The sequence below is a fragment of the Heliconius melpomene genome, chromosome 1 (assembly GCF_056956725.1).
Source record: "Heliconius melpomene rosina isolate 202511_hmr_F chromosome 1, ASM5695672v1, whole genome shotgun sequence".
NCBI lineage: Eukaryota > Metazoa > Arthropoda > Insecta > Lepidoptera > Nymphalidae > Heliconius > Heliconius melpomene.
In genome coordinates, this window is record NC_140389.1 from 17,434,173 (window position 1) to 17,454,086 (window position 19,914).

Consider the following 19,914-nt stretch of genomic DNA (forward strand, 5'->3'; position numbering starts at 1 on the left):
GCTAAGAATAGACGCGAGCTATCTCTGAGACTCGGCACGCGGCAGTAGTCTTACGATGTCGCCCTCGCTCGCGCGCACGCCGTGGCAGGGCGAGCACGCGCGCGCCGCCGTCGTGCTGGAGTGCGCGTTCGCGGCGCTGGGCGCGCACGAGCTGTGGGTGTGCGCACGCGTGTGTCGCGCGTGGCGCCGCGCCGCCGCCGCGCCCGCCCTCTGGCGCCGCCGCCTGCTGCCGCGAGCCGCGCCGCCCGCCCTGGCCGCGCTAGCCGCGCTGCAGGCCCGCTGCGGCGCCGGTAACCACTGCCAATATACAGTGTTTTTGTCAGCACCACTTTAAATGAAACCATAGTTTTAACTACTATATAACAACCTAATGCAATTAATAGAAACAAAAATCCTAAAAATTAAAGATTTTTTTCCAACATAGACCTATCCGCAAAAATAAACCTATCCGCAGGGACACCGCCACACACGCCTCATTCCGAAATCTAGTCGTATGTGTTGCCGATAAAGTTCAAAGTTGTTTAACATTTCATATTATTTTTTTACGTTATTGGTATCTATGCGTTGCATACTGCGTCACACAAAATACAAGTATGGATAAACATTGTGAAATGAAAAAACAAAACCTACGTTTAGACGTAGGATTACTGTTGAGGTATCTTGATTAAAATTTCTTTAGGTATGGGTTTGAAATGAAGTAATAATATCTGTGGACTTATGGATGTAAATAATATTTTATGATTTATTATTAAATAAATTCTATTATGATTTAAATTTATCGATCTCATCGATGAATTCGATGATAAATTGATTTTAAAATGTTTAACACACCTGTCTGGCAGTTTTCCGAAACACACATACTTATTTCAATATCCTTATATTTACTTATATAGTTCTATAAACTGGCATATTAAGCTAGCTTCAAAAAATTAAACTTGAATTTAGAACTTTTTAATATTTTTTTTATAAAAACAGTAGGTATATAAAAGTTCAAAAATGTAGTTTTGAAATATAAGCTTTTATGATTTGTAAATTATAAAAGTTGAGGCCAGTCGTGGCGCAGGGGTACAAAGTGTGACTGTAAAACTGACTGGTTGTGGGCTCGATCCCCACTCGAGGAGATGAAAATAGAAATTGTATAGAAAATAGAAAATATTTATTTAAATTTATATTTCAGGCAAAGCGCGGCGTTGAGTTCTAGTCAATGTGCAATGCCTCCAGAATTCCGCAGAAAGTGGGGAACGGAGTGTTTTAAAAACACTAGGTTCCCTTTGCCTACCCTGCTGTGTGCGGGATACAGCGTGAAGCCGATTTAATTTGATTTAATTTAAAAAAATATTGCCGGTTCCGGTTACAACAACGTAAACATCGTTACAGTGCAACTCCCCAATTAATCCTATTTTTCAATATTAAAGTACCACTTGGAAGCTGTTGTTATCACAATCTAATAAATATAAGTGTCAAGAAGATCTGGAGATAATAGACTTGGTTTTTCATACGAGAATTATTCCAAACACAAAGTGTGAATGTGAAACGAACAATAGTGAGGTTATCTTAAGTGACAATCAAAAGGAAGTTTATATTGAAACTGACATTGACTTATCAGTGTTACCAGTGACAAATTAATATTGTCCTTAACTTTTTATTTGTTCTGTCTAAATTTAACCTACCGTCTTCCGTAATATTTAAATATACAAAACAATATTGGGTAGAAATGGATGAACAATTTCAACTTTTATTCGATAAAATGAAAATTGAACTCTCGAAGCAAACAATATCGATAACAGAGTCTATAACGAATACAATTATGGAAAGGATGGAAGAAAAATTACAGCCGATTGTTATGGAAAATCAAAAACTAAAAGCAAATGTAAGAAAGTTAGAAGAAGAAATAGAACAAAAAAGGGAGAAGAAAAATAATAATTTGGTTTTGTTTGGTGTAAAAGAGGAGGAAAAATCATTCACTCAGCTACTAGAAAAAATTAAGAAGATTTTCAAAGAAGATTTAGATATTATCATAGAAGAATGGGAGATTAACAAAATGTTTCGACTTGGTAAAATAAACAGGGAGAATAAAAAACCTCGACCAATTCTTCTGTCCTTAGTATCAGAAATGAAAAAAGGTGAAATTATGAAGAATAAAAAGAATTTAAAAGACATATATATCAAGGATGATTTTTCTAAAGAGACATTGGAAAAAAGAAAAGAACTAGTACCAAAACTGGAGGAAGAGAGGAGGAAGGGGAATATTGCATACCTAAAATATGATAAACTTATTATAAAAGAAAACAAGGACAAGCGTAAGAGACAACTGTCTTCATCGCCCCCGACCAACGCACAACCTAAGAAACAGCAGACATGGACGCCGAAGGACAATAGAGCTAACGCTTTTGATATCATGAGAAGTAGATCTAATTCTCTTTCAAACTATACAACTAATAAAAACCAATAGCAATTAACGAGCCGGAAAACTAAACAAAACATCAGGGAAAAAAATGAAAATATAACGAAACAAAACTCTCCCCCAAGCCGACTGGTCCTCGTGGGGGAAAATGACCTAAACCCTCTAAGCAAAAAAATCAAACGAAAAAGAAACACAAATTCAGACATATATATCGCAACCTTAAATGCGAGATCTCTACGAACAGATGAAAAACTCATAGAACTAGAACTGGCGTTAGATAATATCAAATGGGATATAATTGGAATAAGCGAAATGAGACGCCTTGGTGAAGGGATTCAAATTCATAATGGTAAATTTCTTCTACACTACATGGGCGAAACACCTGGGCTGTATGGAGTTGGCTTTCTTGTTAAGAACAACTTGGCTAGCAAAATAGAAGAAATAAGAGGAATTAATGAAAGAATAGCACTCCTCAATATTAAACTACCTTTAAATCATGGAAAAGAAGAAACATGGACTATCATTCAAGCGTATGCCCCAACTGAAACAAATAAAAAAGAAGATACCATAAGAACCGAACATTTTTATAAAGACTTACAATCAACAGTACAAATTTCTAGCAAAAATCTTATTGTAATGGGAGATTTTAATGCCCAAATAGGGACCTGCAACATAGGAGAAGAATATACAATAGGCAAACATGGATATGGTCAAAGAAGCGAAAACGGACAACGGTTAGTAACCTTTGCAATGGAAAACAAACTGAGCATTTTAAACAGCTTTTACAAGAAGAAAAAATCTAGAAAATGGACATGGATATCTCCTAGCGGCATGCATATGAATGAAATTGACTTTATATTAACCAATAACAAAAAAGCATTTAAAGATGTGAATACTGTAAACCAGCTTAATTTCAATACAGACCATAGAATGATAAGAACAATACTATCAGGCATTAGAATGCAAAAAAGAAGACACATTAATAACAATAACACATACAAAACCACATCAACACTCACTGAAAATAATAAAGCATTCCTTGACAACCTCAAAAATGCAATGAACACTATCGAAAAAACCAATTATAAATCAATCCAAGAAAGATACAATGATATTTTGAGTATACTAAAAGGGGGAATCAATAAAACAAACAAACAAAAAAGTGAAAGCATTTTATCTGCAGAAACAAAGCAATTGATTAGTGAGAGAAAAGAACTTATACGGAAGGGAAAAAATAAACAGACAATAGGGAAAATATCGGAACTAAGCAAAAAGATAAACGAGCACATAAGGAAAGATAGGAAAATAAAAAGGCAGAGAACTATAAAAGCTTTTATTAAAAAAACCGGTGGAATCCAGAGAGCCCTAAAAGAATTGAATCAAAAGAAAACAATAATACCAAATATAAAAACAAAAAATGGACACGCCTCAAGTAATAGGCAAGAGATACTCAAAACAGCCACAGACTACTATAGAAAACTTTACCAAAGACAAAAAACATCACAGATAGACAATCAAAACTACATAACAACTACACATTCAGAATTAGTACCCATAATATTACAAGATGAAGAGATGAAGGCTATAAAAACACAGAAATTAGACAAAGCCCCAGGTTCAGACCAAATATCTAATGAGATAATAAAACACGCAATGCCGGTGCTCGCTCCCACCATAACGAATTTATTCAACGATATATTAGCAACCGAAACCATCCCTAATGATTGGACAAAATCCACTATCACCTTGTTACACAAGAAAGGGGACAAGGGAAATATGGGCAACTACAGACCAATAAGTTTAATGTCGAACATCTATAAGATCTTTTCAAAAATCATATTATCACGGATTACTGTAGCACTCGACGAAAACCAACCGAAAGAGCAGGCGGGCTTTCGCAGCAAATTCTCGACGATAGACCATATCCACGTAGTTAGGCAGGTCCTTCAAAAGTACAAAGAATACAATAAGGCTTACTACTTAGGGTTCGTTGATTTCAACAAGGCTTTCGACTCCATAGATCATAGTAGCATCTGGAAGGCATTAGAAAGCCAGGGAGTACATGCTAAGTATATCCGGATACTAGAGAAAATCTATATGAGAAGTAGGGCCAAAGTTAAACTGGAAAGAACAGGGGAAGAATTTCCCATCGAAAGAGGCGTCAGACAAGGAGACCCAATATCACCGAAATTATTCTCTGCAGTTCTAGAAATGGTGTTTAGAAATTTGCGATGGGATGACATTGGGCTCAACATTAACGGAGTAAAACTTAACCATCTACGCTTTGCAGACGATATTATACTGTTTTCCGAGACTCCAGATAGCTTAGAGCACATGCTACAACAACTGTCAGATGAAAGTGCCAAAGTAGGCTTAGCAATTAACACATCAAAAACGAACGTTATGACAAACTCCTCTAAAATAGACATTAAAATAAATTATGGACAAATGGAAATAAAATATGTTAATGAATACATATATCTAGGTCAACTATTGTCTACAGAAGATACAATGCAAAAGGAAGTAGATAGAAGAATAACAAGTAGTTGGAAACGATTTTGGTCTTTGAGTGAGGTGTTAAAGGACAAGGATATGCCTATTAAAGACAAAAGAAGAGTGTTTAACACATGTGTTCTGCCATGCTTATCATATGGATGTCAAACCTGGGCATTGAACGATAAACAAATTAAAAAAATCAAAATATGTCAAAATGGAATGGAGAGAAGCATTATGGGAGTGAAAAGGAAGGATAAGGTGAAACTACAGATTATAAAGAGCAAAACAAAATTTGAAAACATACACACAACATACAAACGCCTTAAATGGAGGTGGACAGGACACATGCTAAGAGAAAGAATAGAGAAGTGGACACATGTTATTACAGAATGGTACCCGCGTGATAGCAGAAGAAGTAAAGGTAGACCAGCTACACGTTGGGAAGACGATTTCAAAAAGATAGCTGGACCAGCATGGACACGAGTTGCGAAGAATAAAATAAAATGGAAAGCTTCAGAGGAGGCTTTTGTCGAAGGACAAGCTGAAAAAGAGAAACTACTTTAGTTTTAGAATAATGTAAATGTAAATGTAATTTTTCAGCAATAAAGGCTTATTAAGAGTAAGAGGTTCCCTTTGCCTACCCTGCTGTGTGCGGGATACAGCGTGAAGCCGATTTAATTTGATTTAATTTAAAAAAATATATAAAAGTTTTAATATCGTTAAGCTGATCTAACCTATTTTTTTTTAATTTACGATTTCTTTACAATCAAACCCCATAAAGGTGTTTATTTTTTTTATTATAACCTTACTCGCGGGTTAAAAACTTGTAGCCCGAAATAGGGGACACAAATTCACGAAGTTAGAAACAGAGCTAAATTGTATCACGAAGTAGGGTTCAAATAAGAGGTCCACAAATAAATTAATATAAAAATTAAACTTAAGTTAAACCGCATAATTCACATCAAATTACTGGCAAAAGACTCACTTTGGTCACACAAAAATTTGCAAATTCATATAACCTTTAATAATGTATTTACAATAGTTTAAAGTTATAAGAGCCTTAAACTGCCGAACTTTCGTACATTTACCTTACTCATTAATAGTAATTTATTGTAAAAAGATCAATATCTAATTAAATACTTAATTAAATAATAAACAAGTACTTAGTCTTGACCAATTTAATGATTAAATATAAATATACAAAAATATATTTTAAGAAAAATCCTTAAAAAAATTGAATATTTTACGTGGAGATTTGGTGTATTCTTAGCTACTTTCAATTAGATAAGTATATACTGAAGTTTTTAGTACCAAACGTGCTTAATTGCTTATAATTTATATGTAAGGTAAATGTACGGGAGTTCGGCAGTTTAAGGCTCTCATAACTTTAAACTATTATAAATACATTATTAAAGATTATATGAATTTGCAAATTTTAGTGTGATCAAAGTGGGTCTTTTGGCAGTAATTTAATGTGTGAATTATGCGGTTTAACTTAACCTTAATTTTTATATTAATTTATTTGTGGACCTCTAATTTGAACCCTACTTCGTGATAAAATTTAGCTCTGTTTCTAACTTCGTGAGTTTGTGTCCCCTATTTCGGGTCACAAGTTTTTACCTCGCGAGTGAGGTTTTATAATAAAAAAAATTAACACCTTTATTGGTTTTGATTGTAAATAATTTGTAAATAAAAAAAAATAGGTAGATCAGCTTAACGACATTAAAACTTTTATAAAAAAAATCAAATCAAATTAAATCATTTTCACGCTGTATCCCGCACACAGCAGGATAGGCCTAGGTAGGTAGGTAGGTAGATAGGTAGGTAGGTAGATAGGTAGGTAGATAGATAGCTAGGTAGGTAGATAGCTAGGTAGGTAGATAGGTAGGAACCTAGTGTTTTTAAAACACTCCGTTCCCCACTTTCTGCGGAATTCCGGAGTCACAGCATGTTAAGTGGCACAACTCAACGCCGCGCTTTGCCTGAAATATAAATTTAAATAAATATTTTCTATTTTCTATACTATTCCTATTTTCATCTCCTGGAGTGGGGATCGAACCCACAACCAGTCGGTTTTACAGTCACACTTTGTACTCCTGCGCCACGAGTAGCCCCAACTTTTATAATTTACAAATTATATAAGCTCAGTTTTAAAAAAACTACATTTTTGAAGTTTTATATATTTTTTTTATAAAAAATATATAAAAAAACTCAAAATTCAAGTTAAATTTTTTGAAGCTAGGTATGCCAGTTTATAGAACTATATATTTTCGCAACCAGTTTGTACGGCGTTTTGTGTTTAGTAGGTATATATTATATTCTTGAAAAATTCTTGAAAAAATAAAAAGATCTTAACTTAGACTTATAACAAGACTAAGATAAACACTATTAACAAAGACAAAGAAGTCAATGTGCTGATTTTACGTAGATTTATTTGTCACGAAGTTAGAGAAAATAATGAAATGTAGGGGATCTTATTTCGTGTTACTGATTTTAGCAACTTCCGCAGTTCTGTTTATTCAGAATTTTTTACATTATGTAAAGTAATCATTAACTACCACGTATATTCGATAAAATACACAAAAATAAATTATAAAGGTTGATTAAAAAATAAAATTACATTGGCAGTACCTATACGAATTTAGCTTAAAATTATCAATTCAGGTTACCTTTAAAATAGTAATATAGAAATTTAAGTGGACAAAACATATACCGAATTTCGATCACGAGAAACTTTAATAAATACAGTAACTGATTTTAAGCTTTAAATTTAAATCATCTTATTTATAACATAAATATAAATGTATTAAAAAGTATCTAAGATTTCCCTAATTCGGTAGTAACACGAAATAGCGGACACTTGATAAATAAAATGTCTGCTATTTCGTGAATCGATTTATTGCAATTTTAAAAGAATTTTATGCTTCCATCTATTTTTTTTTTTCAATAAAATGTTTTTTTATAGAATACAAAAAAGCATATATTCAATGTTTTATTCGAATAACTTACCTTTGTCTTTCTACAACCTTAAGAAATTCTTACGCTAGTCTTACGGTCGCAAGCATCGCAGACACGTTACAATGCAGTTTGTAGCCAACTCTGCGTTTAAAATGTCGCTATACGCTCAATTTTATCATTAAAATATTGTTACTTAGTTTTTAGACAGTTGAAAGTATAAAGATTATATACCAATATATAGTTTCCGTAAATAATACTTAAATTGCTTATTATTTTTGCCAGAAGCAAAACTCACGAAACCACGTACTATCACGAAGTTACCGTCACTTACCTTACTTAGCTACACAAACATCGATCGCAAACATGACTAACAGAACGGACAGCAAACTGTACTCAACTGTTACTTTTTTTGTTTCTTATTTGAGTTTTCTCTAACCATTCTCAACATTTGAGCATTTGACTGAGTGGCGTGAGTAGTGTGCTCAACGCATACTTTTGAACGTATTTTGCGTTTCACAACTGAGCAAAGCACGTTAGACAGTTCTCAATCTCAATCTTCTTACCTTCCATAGTTTCACTGTCAATGTAAGTAAGGCGACAGTTTGCCGTGTAGTGGAGAGAGTGACCTGTGACTGCTCAAGAAAGACTATCAGTAGCAACACAGTTTTTCACATTAGCTGGATTTCCCATGATAATTGGAGCAGTGAATTGCACACATATTAAAATAGCTTCACCAGGAGGAAACAGAGCTAAACATATTGAAACAGAAAGGGATATTTTTCTGTTAATGTGCAGGCTATCTATGGTGCTAACTTAAAAATTCAAAGCATTATAGCTTGTTGCCCAGATTCTGTGCATGACACTACAATTTGGAATGATTCTCCACTTGCTGCACAATTTGAAACAGTTTCACAATTTCTTATCCTAGGTGACCATGGCGACCCGTGTCTAAGATACTTGATCACACCTATCTTGAATCTACACCCCAAGAAGCATACAATCGAACCCACATAACAACACACAACACAATAGAAAGATGTTTTGGTGTTTTAAAAAGAAGGGTTCGCTGTCTGCTATCAGGTATGCAATGTAAGCTTCTGAAGGTGCTTAAAGTTATTGTGGCTTGTGTTGTGTTGCGAAACATACATTGTGCAAGATGAACTTGCATAAGGAGACCACTATGATAAAGCAGTACCCATAACAGTAAGCCCATACCCAACATTTTGCTGCGAGGACAGCAATTGTGGAAAATTATTTCACAAAATAAAAATAGAATAATATATATATCTCACATTATATATGTATATTTTTCATGTGTATTTTATCACTACAGTGTTTTAAGTTTATTTTATTATTATTATTAAGAATGTAATAAAACACTTTTTTACATAGATTTGTTACTTGTATGTATTAAAATTATATTGTTCATGCTCTCATCATGGCTCATTGTACTGGGTTAAATTTAAATCAGTATAATATTACTGTTAAATAGTATTTGTATATAACTTGTTTGTACATTTTGTCTACATAAAAGGGTAATAAATAAAACATTTTTTTGCATAAAATGTTTTTTTAATCCTAATTAAAAAGTAACAGTCTCAAAATTCACAAATATTGATAATCTTCTCAATACTATAAAATTTTAACATAACATTCTAATTTAACATTTAGGTACATATTATTTGTAAATATTTCTATAATAGATTTTATAATAGATAGTCTACACTAAAATTAAAGTAAAAATACTAAACAAAATAAAAAAATAACATTTATAAATATGATGTACTCCTTTAAAGTAAATCCTTTTTGGCTTTTTCTAGTTTAATTTTTAATATATCAATTTCTAATTGATTCTTCTTTTCTAAACTTTCTAAACCTTTGCATTTCAGTTTTTTTTTTTGTAATAGGCCAACTCAATTTTCTTTTTAAATATATTATTTTTAACGCTGAATGTATTTTTGATAAGGTGGTTATTTGCAGTTTTTGTTTCCTTTTGCTATGTATAGATGGATTTAATTTTTGTTCCAGCTCTTTTTTGAAACTTTCTTCAACATTTTCTCCTTAAATATTAATTTTAATAAATATATAAAATAACAATATATTTTTGTTCGTTATAAAATTTAAGATCATGGCCTACCAAAATATTCAGATGCTTCATTGTATGTATTTACATTGGAGTGTATTTGATTATCTAAAACGGAGAGTATTTGGTATTCACTCTCCGTTACAGTAGGTGTAAAGGTTCCACCACATGTTTTCTTAATATTTACTTATCTGAAAAATATTGAAGGTGTTGAAAACAATTTTAACATAAATTATAAGCTTGTTTTACTTACATTAATTTGGAAATCGTATAAAAATAGGATTTGAACTGACAGTTTTTGAAAATTATTCAACCACCACAAGAGGTGATATTTTATAAGTTTCCCGAAATAATATTTTTCTTTCCAATAACACTTTAAAAATGTCAAAAATACTGTATTTGCTTTGTCAAAATAAGGTAACCTGTTCATCAGCACACTTCTTTTTCAATTCTTTTAGTAGATTTTCATCGGTAATAGTCTGTAAATAAAAAAAATATTAACATAAAATTCTCACAACTCTTCTAAAAAAATATTCTGTTTAGAAATTATTAAAATTAGAAATTATTTAATAATTTTAAAGACTACATACACTTTCATTAAATGCCACTTCAACAACCACAATTTGCTCGGCTTGGCTACTAGTCGATGGTTGTAAAGAAAAGTGTGCATTTGTTTGAACAGACAATTGCTCCAACTATCGTTTTTTGTCACATTTATGTAATATTAGTTATTCAGGGTGTCCCAGGAGTCAACGATAAGACGAAAACAGGTGATAGACCAAGTCGTGACAGTTATGAGAAAAATATTTAAAATCTTTGTCATGTATTTTTCATATTATATTCATTTTAAAAAATATCGGAAAAACCGACACCCTGTGATGATTTTTTAAGTCCTAAGTAATACTACAAATCTTACTCTTCTGTAATGTAATCATGAGTAACCCTTCTGTGAATTACAGTTTAAGATTGAAACATACCTGCATCAGTTTTCAATAAAATGTCGTGTTTTTGCCAAACATTAAATTCTAAATATTTACTACACTCAACTTTAACCGACTGTACTATAAAAAATATGTACTACACTGCTTTTGCAAGTAACTTTAAAAGTTGGCGCATTTAATCTGGATTCCGAAATGGTACGATACTTGCTGAATGACTTCTTTGTTGAAGAGAGAAAAATCGAAATACACGATAATCGGGATGACGTTCAGCGTTTTGGTATCTTTTCCGATACATTCTAGCTGCAGCATTAGTGTTACATAACCATTCTCCATGAATTAAATGCATATTGGCAATTTGTCAAAGACCGAGTATATGGCCTGCCAGAGCCCGGACTTAGCACTATCCTTATAGGTCCTGGGTCAGCCCCTAAGTCGGAAAAGTTCAGGTACCTTGGATCGGATGACGGGTACGCGACCAAATTTCGATAATGAATAGTGTTGCCGATCGATAGTCGACTAGTCGTAGGCTATCGATATTCTATCGATAGTTGTCCTATAGTAGGACTATCGATATTTTAATCGATATTTTCGATAGTATCGAAACTATATCGATATCGATAGTTTCGATAGTTCAAAAGAGTACAATACTATCGGACAAATGCATTACTATCGATATTATCGTATCTCCCAGTCAGTATGATATATCGATACTATCGATAGTATCGGTACTGTTGAATTTCTAGGAAACGATAGTATTGATACTATCGATTATTGTGAACTATCGATCGCATGCTGAGTTGCGATAGTATCGTTTACTATTTTCATTTATAGTAACCAATCATCATAGTATTAGAAACGAAGTTGAAGTACCTAACTATACTTCGGTATTAAGTAATCTTTCTTTTCACTAAGTTATAAAAAAACAAAAAAAATGTAACAAAAATGTTTCTTGTTCTTTTCATTTCATCTTGTAGCTATGCTTAAGAATCATATTCAATACTATCGCGAATTAGCATACTTTCGATAGTCCAAAACAACCGATAGTATCGATTCTATCGATACTATTGTTTCCTAGACATTCAATAGTATCGATACTATCGATAGTATTGCACTTAGCCGATAGTATTGTATTCTTCTAAACTATCGATAGAATCGATACTGTCGATTGTCGTATCGATCGCATAGGCTTTTTTAGATTAAAACTATCGATTGCGAAACAATCGATAGTTTGGCAACGCTAATAATGAGTTCCTACTGACATCGATGTTACGATGTTTTAATTAATGCAACATCGATGTTGAAATCGATGATGATCATCGAAAATCGATTATCATCGGGCATCCCTATTTCTTCTATTAATTTCAAATGTTTTCGGAAATAGGTATACTGATATAATATATTATTAATACTCACATTTTTGATTGCAGAATCTTTTCGCGCGATTCTTAATATTATTATAAAAATGTTTAATCATATGTTAATCTTTGGGCCCAGTACGACTGGGCCTGGGCATATGCTGTTGTATTCCATAACAACGGATTTCCAGGATGCCTGTTTCTGTTGCACAAAATATGCTCTTGTCCTTTTACAATCTATAACCTTTTGGTATCTGAATTCTGAAGCATAATAATAAAAGGTATAGTCTGGCAAACATGTTATTGATAATGGGAAGTACTCGCGTAAACTTGCGCAGTATACGTATGCGCAGAGAACGTTCGATCAGTGTTACCCTTTTATGTTGTTTTACCCCACGCTCAGCAAACCACATTTACCTATACGATAATTAAAATATCTGATCATCTTTATGCTGTAGTAAATTATACAAAACGAAAATTTTATAGGATATCTAAATATCGAAAAATAATCAGCTGTTCCATACATTTTTGTCGAGAATAAAAATAAATAGCCCGAAAAGTATAATAACATTTTTTTGTAAATAAATAATTAATCAATTCTAAATTTCTGCATATATAACTGACTAACTATAAATGGCACATGATATTTATGTAAATACTATATATACACTTATGTACAACATAAACATTCCGTACGCGTAATACAAGCTTATTAACTATACAATATGGATAAATCTAGCAATATTTAAACTTCTTAAAGATTATATGAAAAAAAAAATATTGGGTAAATTATTTCAATCAATTTTGAGGTACTAAAAATGAGTCTGGCCTCTCATATGCAATATTACATTACAACAATTACGCCATATATATTGAGAACAGTGTGCCAACTGCCAATGTTATTTAACTTACTTACTTAGCTATCTCTATAGTGTGGTTAGGTGACCGCTTAGTTTTTTGTGTATTATCCATTTTAGAGCTTATTAGAAATAAAGTGACACTCTGTTGTTTATATTTACTTTCCGGTTGACATTAATAATCCGTTTTATTTAAAGATGTGAAACACGATCAATTACTTTAATTATGAATATGGTTTGACGAAAGTACGTTTTGAAGTGTGAAACGTAAAAGTGCGTGCTCAACCCCTTGAGAATTCTGTTGAGATTTTGTACTTTTCTCAATTCGGAAAACGGCCGTAAGTGTCTGGCAATGGACAATGTCATTTCTAACATTATTCTCAAAAATATAAAAAATCGAGGTTTATAATTTAATGAAAATTAGGTGTATTTCTTGCATCTTAGTTACCTTATTTATTGACAGTGTTGAATGACTTTATAATATAATAATAATAATATCCTTATTTAAACACTTATAAGATATACAATAGTTGGTTGAAGTCAAATAACGAAGATCTGGCTACTATTGGCTCTTAGATGTTATGCTGGAAGCCCGCGATATGTTACTACAGTTTAAAACCCAAAATTTTATTAGACGGTAGATCGGAATGGTCCTGGCGTAAAGAGTTCGCTCTTGTGAACGCGCGGTGGGATGTGCGCGAGCAGCTGCTGGCGCCCGGCGCGAGCTCGGCGGCCTTGCTGTGCGCCGCCCTGCACAGTTGCGGCACTTTCCTGGCGCTGGTCGACGACGACGCACGACTTACAGTAAGTTTGCTAACTTTGTTCTCATATTAATACTTACATATTAGCGAAACGAAACCTACTATTGAACATTATGATTTAAAGTGTGTTATATATTTTTACAGGTGTATGAACAAAAACGTTTAAAAAGTAACAAAAAAGGGAAAGAATCAGAATGGACAGTGCAATGGAGTGACGTTGTGAAAACGGAATGGCGGAGCATATCCTTCGCGCAGTGGGCGCCGCGCGCCACCAGCCTGCTGCTGGGCGGGCGGCTGGCTCTCGTAGATCGCTTCGAGTTGCTCTGCATCAACTTTGACGGTTATTTTATTCTCTTTCAAAGTTATACGAAATACTTGGCCTTCCAGTAATTAATATAATAATATTAATGCCACTCAACATGCAATGCCTTCAGAATTCGGCGGAATGTAGGGAACGAAAGTCATGATGGGAATGGAGTGTTTTAACATTAGGGTCTCAGGTTCCCTTTGCCTACCCGCCTATGTACAGGATACAGCATGTAGCTAAAAGACAACAATGATATGTGTCTCGGGATGCCTAACAGAAGGGATAACTTAAACTAATCTAAATTGAAGTACTTAATATTAAAATTGTTAAACTTGAGAAAAAATTCTGTTATTTCTTAAATTTTATGTATGTAGTTACAATTCTTGAATACAACATATATATACAATTTTGTTTAAGCATGTATATTATTAGTATCATTATTTAATCTTACAAAAGAGAGGAGAAGCCTAAGAAGGTTTATCCTATCATAAGAAGTCGTCGCTTCAAAAATAGTTCACAATTTCAGAAGAATGGCAAAGCAAGGTAGTCTGTCGCAGCGGCAGCGGGCCGGGCGGCGCGGGCTGCTGGGTAGATGACTACAATTTTCTGTCGATGCGACTCCAGCTTCTAGCGCCGGGACACGCTTGCACAACCGTTTGGCTTAATGCCGCCTCACAGGTTTCTTCTTTCTTTCAACTTATAAACCCATTTTACAATTAGTTGGAAGTAAAAATTATTTTACAATTACTTATTACTTAAGTGAAGTGAGTAGAGTAAAGTAGTAATTGCTTAAGTAAGTGTATGACGAATTTTTCAATATTATTGAGAATTTTAAAATATTCGTTATCTATGCATTTTTGAATTATCATATATAAAACCGCAGCAACTATTTTTCTTAAAAACAATTTAAAAAATAAAGTTAAATAAAAATTTGGGTTATAGGAAACCTATTCGGAGTTTGCGGGCGTCACTGCGCCGCTCCTGCGTATTTACAATGAATCTGCCACACACATATCGTAAGTATAACCCTATTAAATTATTCAAATAATTTGAAAACTAATTATAAATACGAGAGTTTTAATAAATATTTAATATGTTTATGTTAATCAGACATATCCTCGTAGCAGAAGTCCCCAAAGACGAAGACTTGAACGGCGACGCTATTGAAATGTCTACAGATAATGTTTCTTGCACACCCAACGCGTCTTATTATAACAGCTTACAAGGGGTAGGGATAATTTAAACTAAAAAAAATACCTTATTGTTTATTTATAACACAAATAGTTTTTGTGTATGTACTTATGTACATACACATAATTATTTATGAGTATGTGTCGTGCGCAACACAGTTTAACCTACCCAAAAATGAGACTCGGCGAATATTGGTGGCGGCGGGCAACGTGGCGGGGGGCGCGCGCGGGCAGGCGCGGGCGCTGCTGACGTGGCGGCTGCCGGCGCTGCAGGTGCCCGTGCTGTGGGTGGAGGACCACCTAGCACAGCGCGTGCAGCGCCAGCGCCTGCGCCAGCACGCAGGCCCCGAGCCCGGCCCTGACCGCGAGCCCGACGTGAAGCTCCTGCGCGCACTCTGCACGCCGCCCGATTCCTCTTGCAACTTGTCGGAACAGATTCTTGGGATTGTCCTACATCCCAGGTATTTAACTTATTCATTTATATTTTTTTATTATATGGAACAGATGATAAAAATTAAACTAATTACTCAGGTGAATTTTAAACAATAACATCCTGTCAATTACTAATTCATGATTGCACATTTAACGTTCTATTAGACTTAGACCACGATCTGAGTAGTTTTTACTACGCTATTTAGTATTTACCAGCAAGTATTAAAATTTTACAAGAGGTGGATGCGTGTGGGCCACGACGACGTCTGGCGCAGTGTGCGTGTCGCTGCCGCGGCTGACACCACTGCTGCGGCTGGTGGGCGACCGCTGCGAGACGACGCTGGCGCCACACTACGTGCTGCCGGCCGTCGACGACGACTATTTCGTCACGTAAGACACACCCGCCAACAGTTGGCCCCCGTCTCCAGTGGGTCGTCACCACCACATGTCCCTGTTGCAGGCCGGCGGGCAGCGGTGCTTGCGGCGTGATCGCGTGGGCGGCACGCAGTGCACGGGGAGGCGCGCGACTGCGGCACGGCGCGCCCGCGCTCGCCGCCTTTCTATTGCCGCCGCGCGCGCGCCCAGCACGCCTGCTCGTGCTAACGGCGGACAATATATATGTAATTATTTCTTTTTTCAATGGCTTATAATTAAACTTTATCTCCTCGCAAATTGCTAGTTTATACTAATCAAGGTGGAAATAGACGCGCCCTTTAAAAAACCCATGTGTGTCGACCTGGTTTCCAGTCCGTTCAACGTTCGCATGGCGAGGTTTGAGTCCCGCAGGGGTCCCCCTTACTGCCATCGGAATTCTCAAAACAAACAGCCACCTAGTACTTGCAATTTCTCAGGGACAGATAACCCTTCCCCTATCCACCCGCTGTCCCTGTAAAAGCCAGTAGTGCTAACGGCATTAACCTCATGTTCGAAAAAAAATCAAATCGAAACATTGCCGCAGATATATCCACAGATACGTAGGGCGTGGAAGAAAGCGCAGAAGTGGAGTGCCACGTGTCCAGATGGTGGGGATATTTAAGTTTATGACATAATATTTTCCATGCAACATCGATCCAGTCCATGTTGCATTTATATCAAGCTGAACAATTTTGGTTATTATATTACTCAACAATTTTGGTACAATTTTGGTAATTAATTAAATCGACAAATACACAAACCTTACAAAGACAGGCAAGGAAAATAATCTGTTTTTTTTCGGTATAGAAGAGAACGAAATAATCTACCAGAGGAACCTAGAATGAAACATTATCAACTGAGTGGAGCAATATCTCTCTGTAAAACTAAGCTATGCCGATGTTGAAGAAGTTAAAAGAAAAAGAAAGAAAGATGAAAGTCCAATCGTCTAATAGTAGTACTTTCTCAACTTTAGGTAGAAAAATAAAAAGAATTTTAATAAAAGAGGGAGTTCAAAGGTACGCATTATCACATTAAAGAAGACTATCTAAAACAGATACTGTAAAAAAAGGGAACTACAACAACAACTACAATTGGAAAGAAAGAAGGGAAACATAGCTGTAATCAAGTGTGATAGACTTATTGTTTGGAAAAACAATACTAAGCGTAAATTACCTACATCATCTGAAAACGCTACTATAACCAATATTGAGAACAATGTACAGATAAATAAAAATAATAAAATAACAACTAAATGATGTACCGGTCAAAATGTCGAATAGTCTTTCAGAAGGAGTTTTAAAATAACTAACATTATATTTGAAAGCTTTATCGGAATGACTCAACATGAACATGCAAGGACACCTCGTCTCTATTATACCAGTATCGGAGCACCGCACCAACAAGCAACGCATTTCTATAAAACAATCGACGATGTTTTAGACACCACACATAAAAATTGCATAACGATTCGGATACGGAATTAGGAATAACAGAGGACAAAAATTGATGAACTTTGCATTAGATATGTTCTAATAAATAGTGGACGTGGAAATCTCCGTCCGGAAAGCACAAAAACGAATTAGATTCTATATTATCAAACCAATCGAGACAATTTCAAGATATTGGTGATGAACTTGAAATATCTGTCAGATCATAGGATAGTAAGAGTAACTGTAAAACTAACAAAACCAAACAAGAGTAGAACAAAATGCACAAATAAACATCTTCATTATCGAAAAACATCTACGCTCCACTGGTAGCCACCAGTGAAAAGATCTACAAACAACTTAGAGCAAGTATAACCAGGAATCGTGATCAAGTGGAAGGACATTATCGCTACGGCGACTTATGTAGCTACGAGTGTAATCAAACAGTAATAAATAGATGATAATCTTCTAGCTTAGACAATATCAGGAACGAAGTTTTAAAATATTTTATTATTTAAAGATATTCAGTAAATAAATTATTTATATATTTAATTATTTATTTAAAACAACTGTTGTTTTCAGGTTTGGCAGACACCAGTGAACTAACTCATGCAGCCTGGTACATAACATATTTGTAGACATCATCAGTAATTTTATAATACACACTCGCCGCATGGCCACGTAGAGCCGCAGGGCCGCAGCCCGCTGGATTCACGCTAAGTATACACTATACAGTATTCCGTCGCCGACGCGCGCTGACACACACCGTCATGGCATCTCTCCGTGCTTGCTCTCGATACATTCATGTCGCACAACCAGTAAGTGAAACCAAACATTCCTTTTTTTATTTCTTACTTTATTACGACAAAATATTATGTTACTTAGTGGAGCCATTAGACCGAATTAATGTATGAAACACATATTTTAATCGAGTACTTTTAATCGTCAGTCATATTAGATTAGTGTCTTGCAAGAAAACATGAGAATAAGATTATTTTTCTTACATTGTTTATTGTCAAGAACAAAGTCTATAATAAAAATATATATCTTTGTTTCAGAATAAAATATCTATAAATCAAACGAGGCACAATATACAGAACGTTGGAAGCAGTATGGAAGATAACCTACTTTTATCTATGCTCAAAAACTTCCCGATGACCGCCATCTTACAGCAGCAATATGCGACCATTCACAGCAATTGCTATGAATTGTTACAAGCAAAAATGTATAGTACATGCGGTGCAGCGCCGACCAATACCTCTAAAGAACATACAAATGCAGATAAACTAACATCGATGTTAAACGAAAGATTGCAGCTAAAGGAGGCAGCTCTCGGACGCGTCGCAACCACTCCCACAAGACAAAACGAAGAGAAAGACCTCGGCGGAGGTGCGCTGGATCTACAAGTTCCACCTTCAGCAGAAACAGTTCGAGTCCGCGTTTTACTCGACTTTAAGTCACCAAATTTACACAAACTTAAAACACACTCCAATTTTAAAGCTGTAAACGTAACTGATAAGTCGTGGTTATCAATCAAAAATTTTCAAAAAACAATATCAACGTGTGATAAGGATAATATTGGCCCTAAAACAGATTCACCACAGAAGATAGATAAAGTAAAAGTAAACCCCTGCGCGCCGAAGCCCCGTGATGAGTCGCCTGCTCGTCGCGCTCCCACTGCGTGTCCACCGTGTAAACCTAAAGCGAAATTTACCTTGATTCCAGGTTTTCCTGTTATATACTAGCTTTATACCATCTTGTGTGTCAGTTTCAAAAATATATTGTTTAATATTGGAATATCCTTAAATTTTTGTAATTTACAAATATATAAATTCATTAAACATAACTACTTATTTAAAAAAACACCAACACTATGATAATTACTTATTTTAAGCATGTAACTAAAATAATGTTAAAAGCCTACTCATGTATTATTTTAAAAGTTAAATATTTTTCTGAATTCTTGTAGCTTAGTCCGTGTAGGTGGTGGTAAAATAAATGTTCTTATATATAATTGTTTTTGATTCACACAAAATAAAGATTATTATTAATATATGGTGATTTTATTATTTCCTTTTTTTTTTCAATTAACCAATGGGATCATAATGTTATTTTCTGTCTAATTCAATGTCGCGCCAAAGTAAAACAAACAGACTTAGTAATTAGATATTGTAGTAAGGTTGTTGTAGCATTAGCTTGACACCGACTTCAAAATTATAAAATCTTTGTAAAATTATTTTTCACTTTTTAGTTCGTTGCTAGAAGTCGGTTTTTCTTTTCGTTAAAAAT

General features: G+C 34.6%; 3 protein-coding genes and 2 long non-coding RNA genes across 7 annotated transcripts; 4 read left to right on the forward strand and 1 right to left on the reverse strand.

Moving 5' to 3' along the window:
* Positions 1–31: 31 nt before the first annotated feature.
* Positions 32–18,443, forward strand: LOC146541831 (uncharacterized). Of its 2 annotated transcripts, XM_085194394.1 has the most exons (10): positions 32–290; positions 13,729–13,898; positions 14,000–14,195; positions 14,689–14,840; positions 15,105–15,178; positions 15,273–15,390; positions 15,512–15,813; positions 16,022–16,174; positions 16,245–16,404; positions 18,208–18,443. In XM_085194394.1, the coding sequence occupies exons 1-10, from the start codon at positions 56–58 to the stop codon at positions 18,229–18,231; spliced, it is 1,584 nt and encodes a 527-aa protein (XP_085050520.1). In that variant the 5' UTR covers positions 32–55; the 3' UTR covers positions 18,232–18,443. The 2 variants fall into 2 exon arrangements, with proteins under 2 accessions (XP_085050520.1, XP_085050529.1); XM_085194403.1 differs by lacking the exon at positions 32–290 and having other exon boundaries at positions 12,706–13,898; positions 16,024–16,174.
* Positions 1,333–2,452, forward strand: LOC146541832 (uncharacterized). Its single transcript, XM_085194415.1, has one exon. The coding sequence runs from the start codon at positions 1,715–1,717 to the stop codon at positions 2,450–2,452; it is 738 nt and encodes a 245-aa protein (XP_085050541.1). The 5' UTR covers positions 1,333–1,714.
* Positions 6,252–7,068, forward strand: LOC146541833 (uncharacterized). Its single transcript, XR_014878557.1, has 2 exons — positions 6,252–6,724; positions 6,785–7,068. It is a non-coding gene; the product is annotated as an uncharacterized LOC146541833 (long non-coding RNA).
* LOC146541834 (uncharacterized) lies at positions 9,430–12,560 on the reverse strand. Of its 2 annotated transcripts, none has more exons than XR_014878553.1 (3): positions 12,296–12,560; positions 9,996–10,420; positions 9,430–9,918 (listed from the first exon to the last, which is right to left on the reverse strand). It is a non-coding gene; the product is annotated as an uncharacterized LOC146541834 (long non-coding RNA). The 2 variants fall into 2 exon arrangements; XR_014878552.1 differs by lacking the exon at positions 12,296–12,560 and adding an exon at positions 10,532–12,239.
* LOC146541835 (uncharacterized) lies at positions 18,309–19,682 on the forward strand. Its single transcript, XM_085194427.1, has 2 exons — positions 18,309–18,443; positions 18,684–19,682. Exons 1-2 carry the CDS (start codon positions 18,396–18,398, stop codon positions 19,368–19,370), a joined length of 735 nt encoding a protein of 244 aa, XP_085050553.1. The 5' UTR covers positions 18,309–18,395; the 3' UTR covers positions 19,371–19,682.
* The last annotated feature ends 232 nt before the right edge of the window (positions 19,683–19,914 follow it).

Excerpts from the sequence above, each read along its gene's own strand:
- LOC146541831 (XM_085194394.1), top strand. The coding sequence starts at position 56 with ATGTCGCCCTCGCTCGCGCGCACGCCGTGGCAGGGCGAGCACGCGCGC. Across the intron at positions 291-13,728 it reads GCAGGCCCGCTGCGGCGCCG|ACGGTAGATCGGAATGGTCC; the intron begins GTAACCACTGCC and ends AAATTTTATTAG. Across the intron at positions 16,175-16,244 it reads GACGACGACTATTTCGTCAC|GCCGGCGGGCAGCGGTGCTT; the intron begins GTAAGACACACC and ends TCCCTGTTGCAG.
- LOC146541835 (XM_085194427.1), top strand. The coding sequence starts at position 18,396 with ATGGCATCTCTCCGTGCTTGCTCTCGATACATTCATGTCGCACAACCA. Across the intron at positions 18,444-18,683 it reads ACATTCATGTCGCACAACCA|AATAAAATATCTATAAATCA; the intron begins GTAAGTGAAACC and ends TCTTTGTTTCAG.
- LOC146541832 (XM_085194415.1), top strand. The coding sequence starts at position 1,715 with ATGGATGAACAATTTCAACTTTTATTCGATAAAATGAAAATTGAACTC.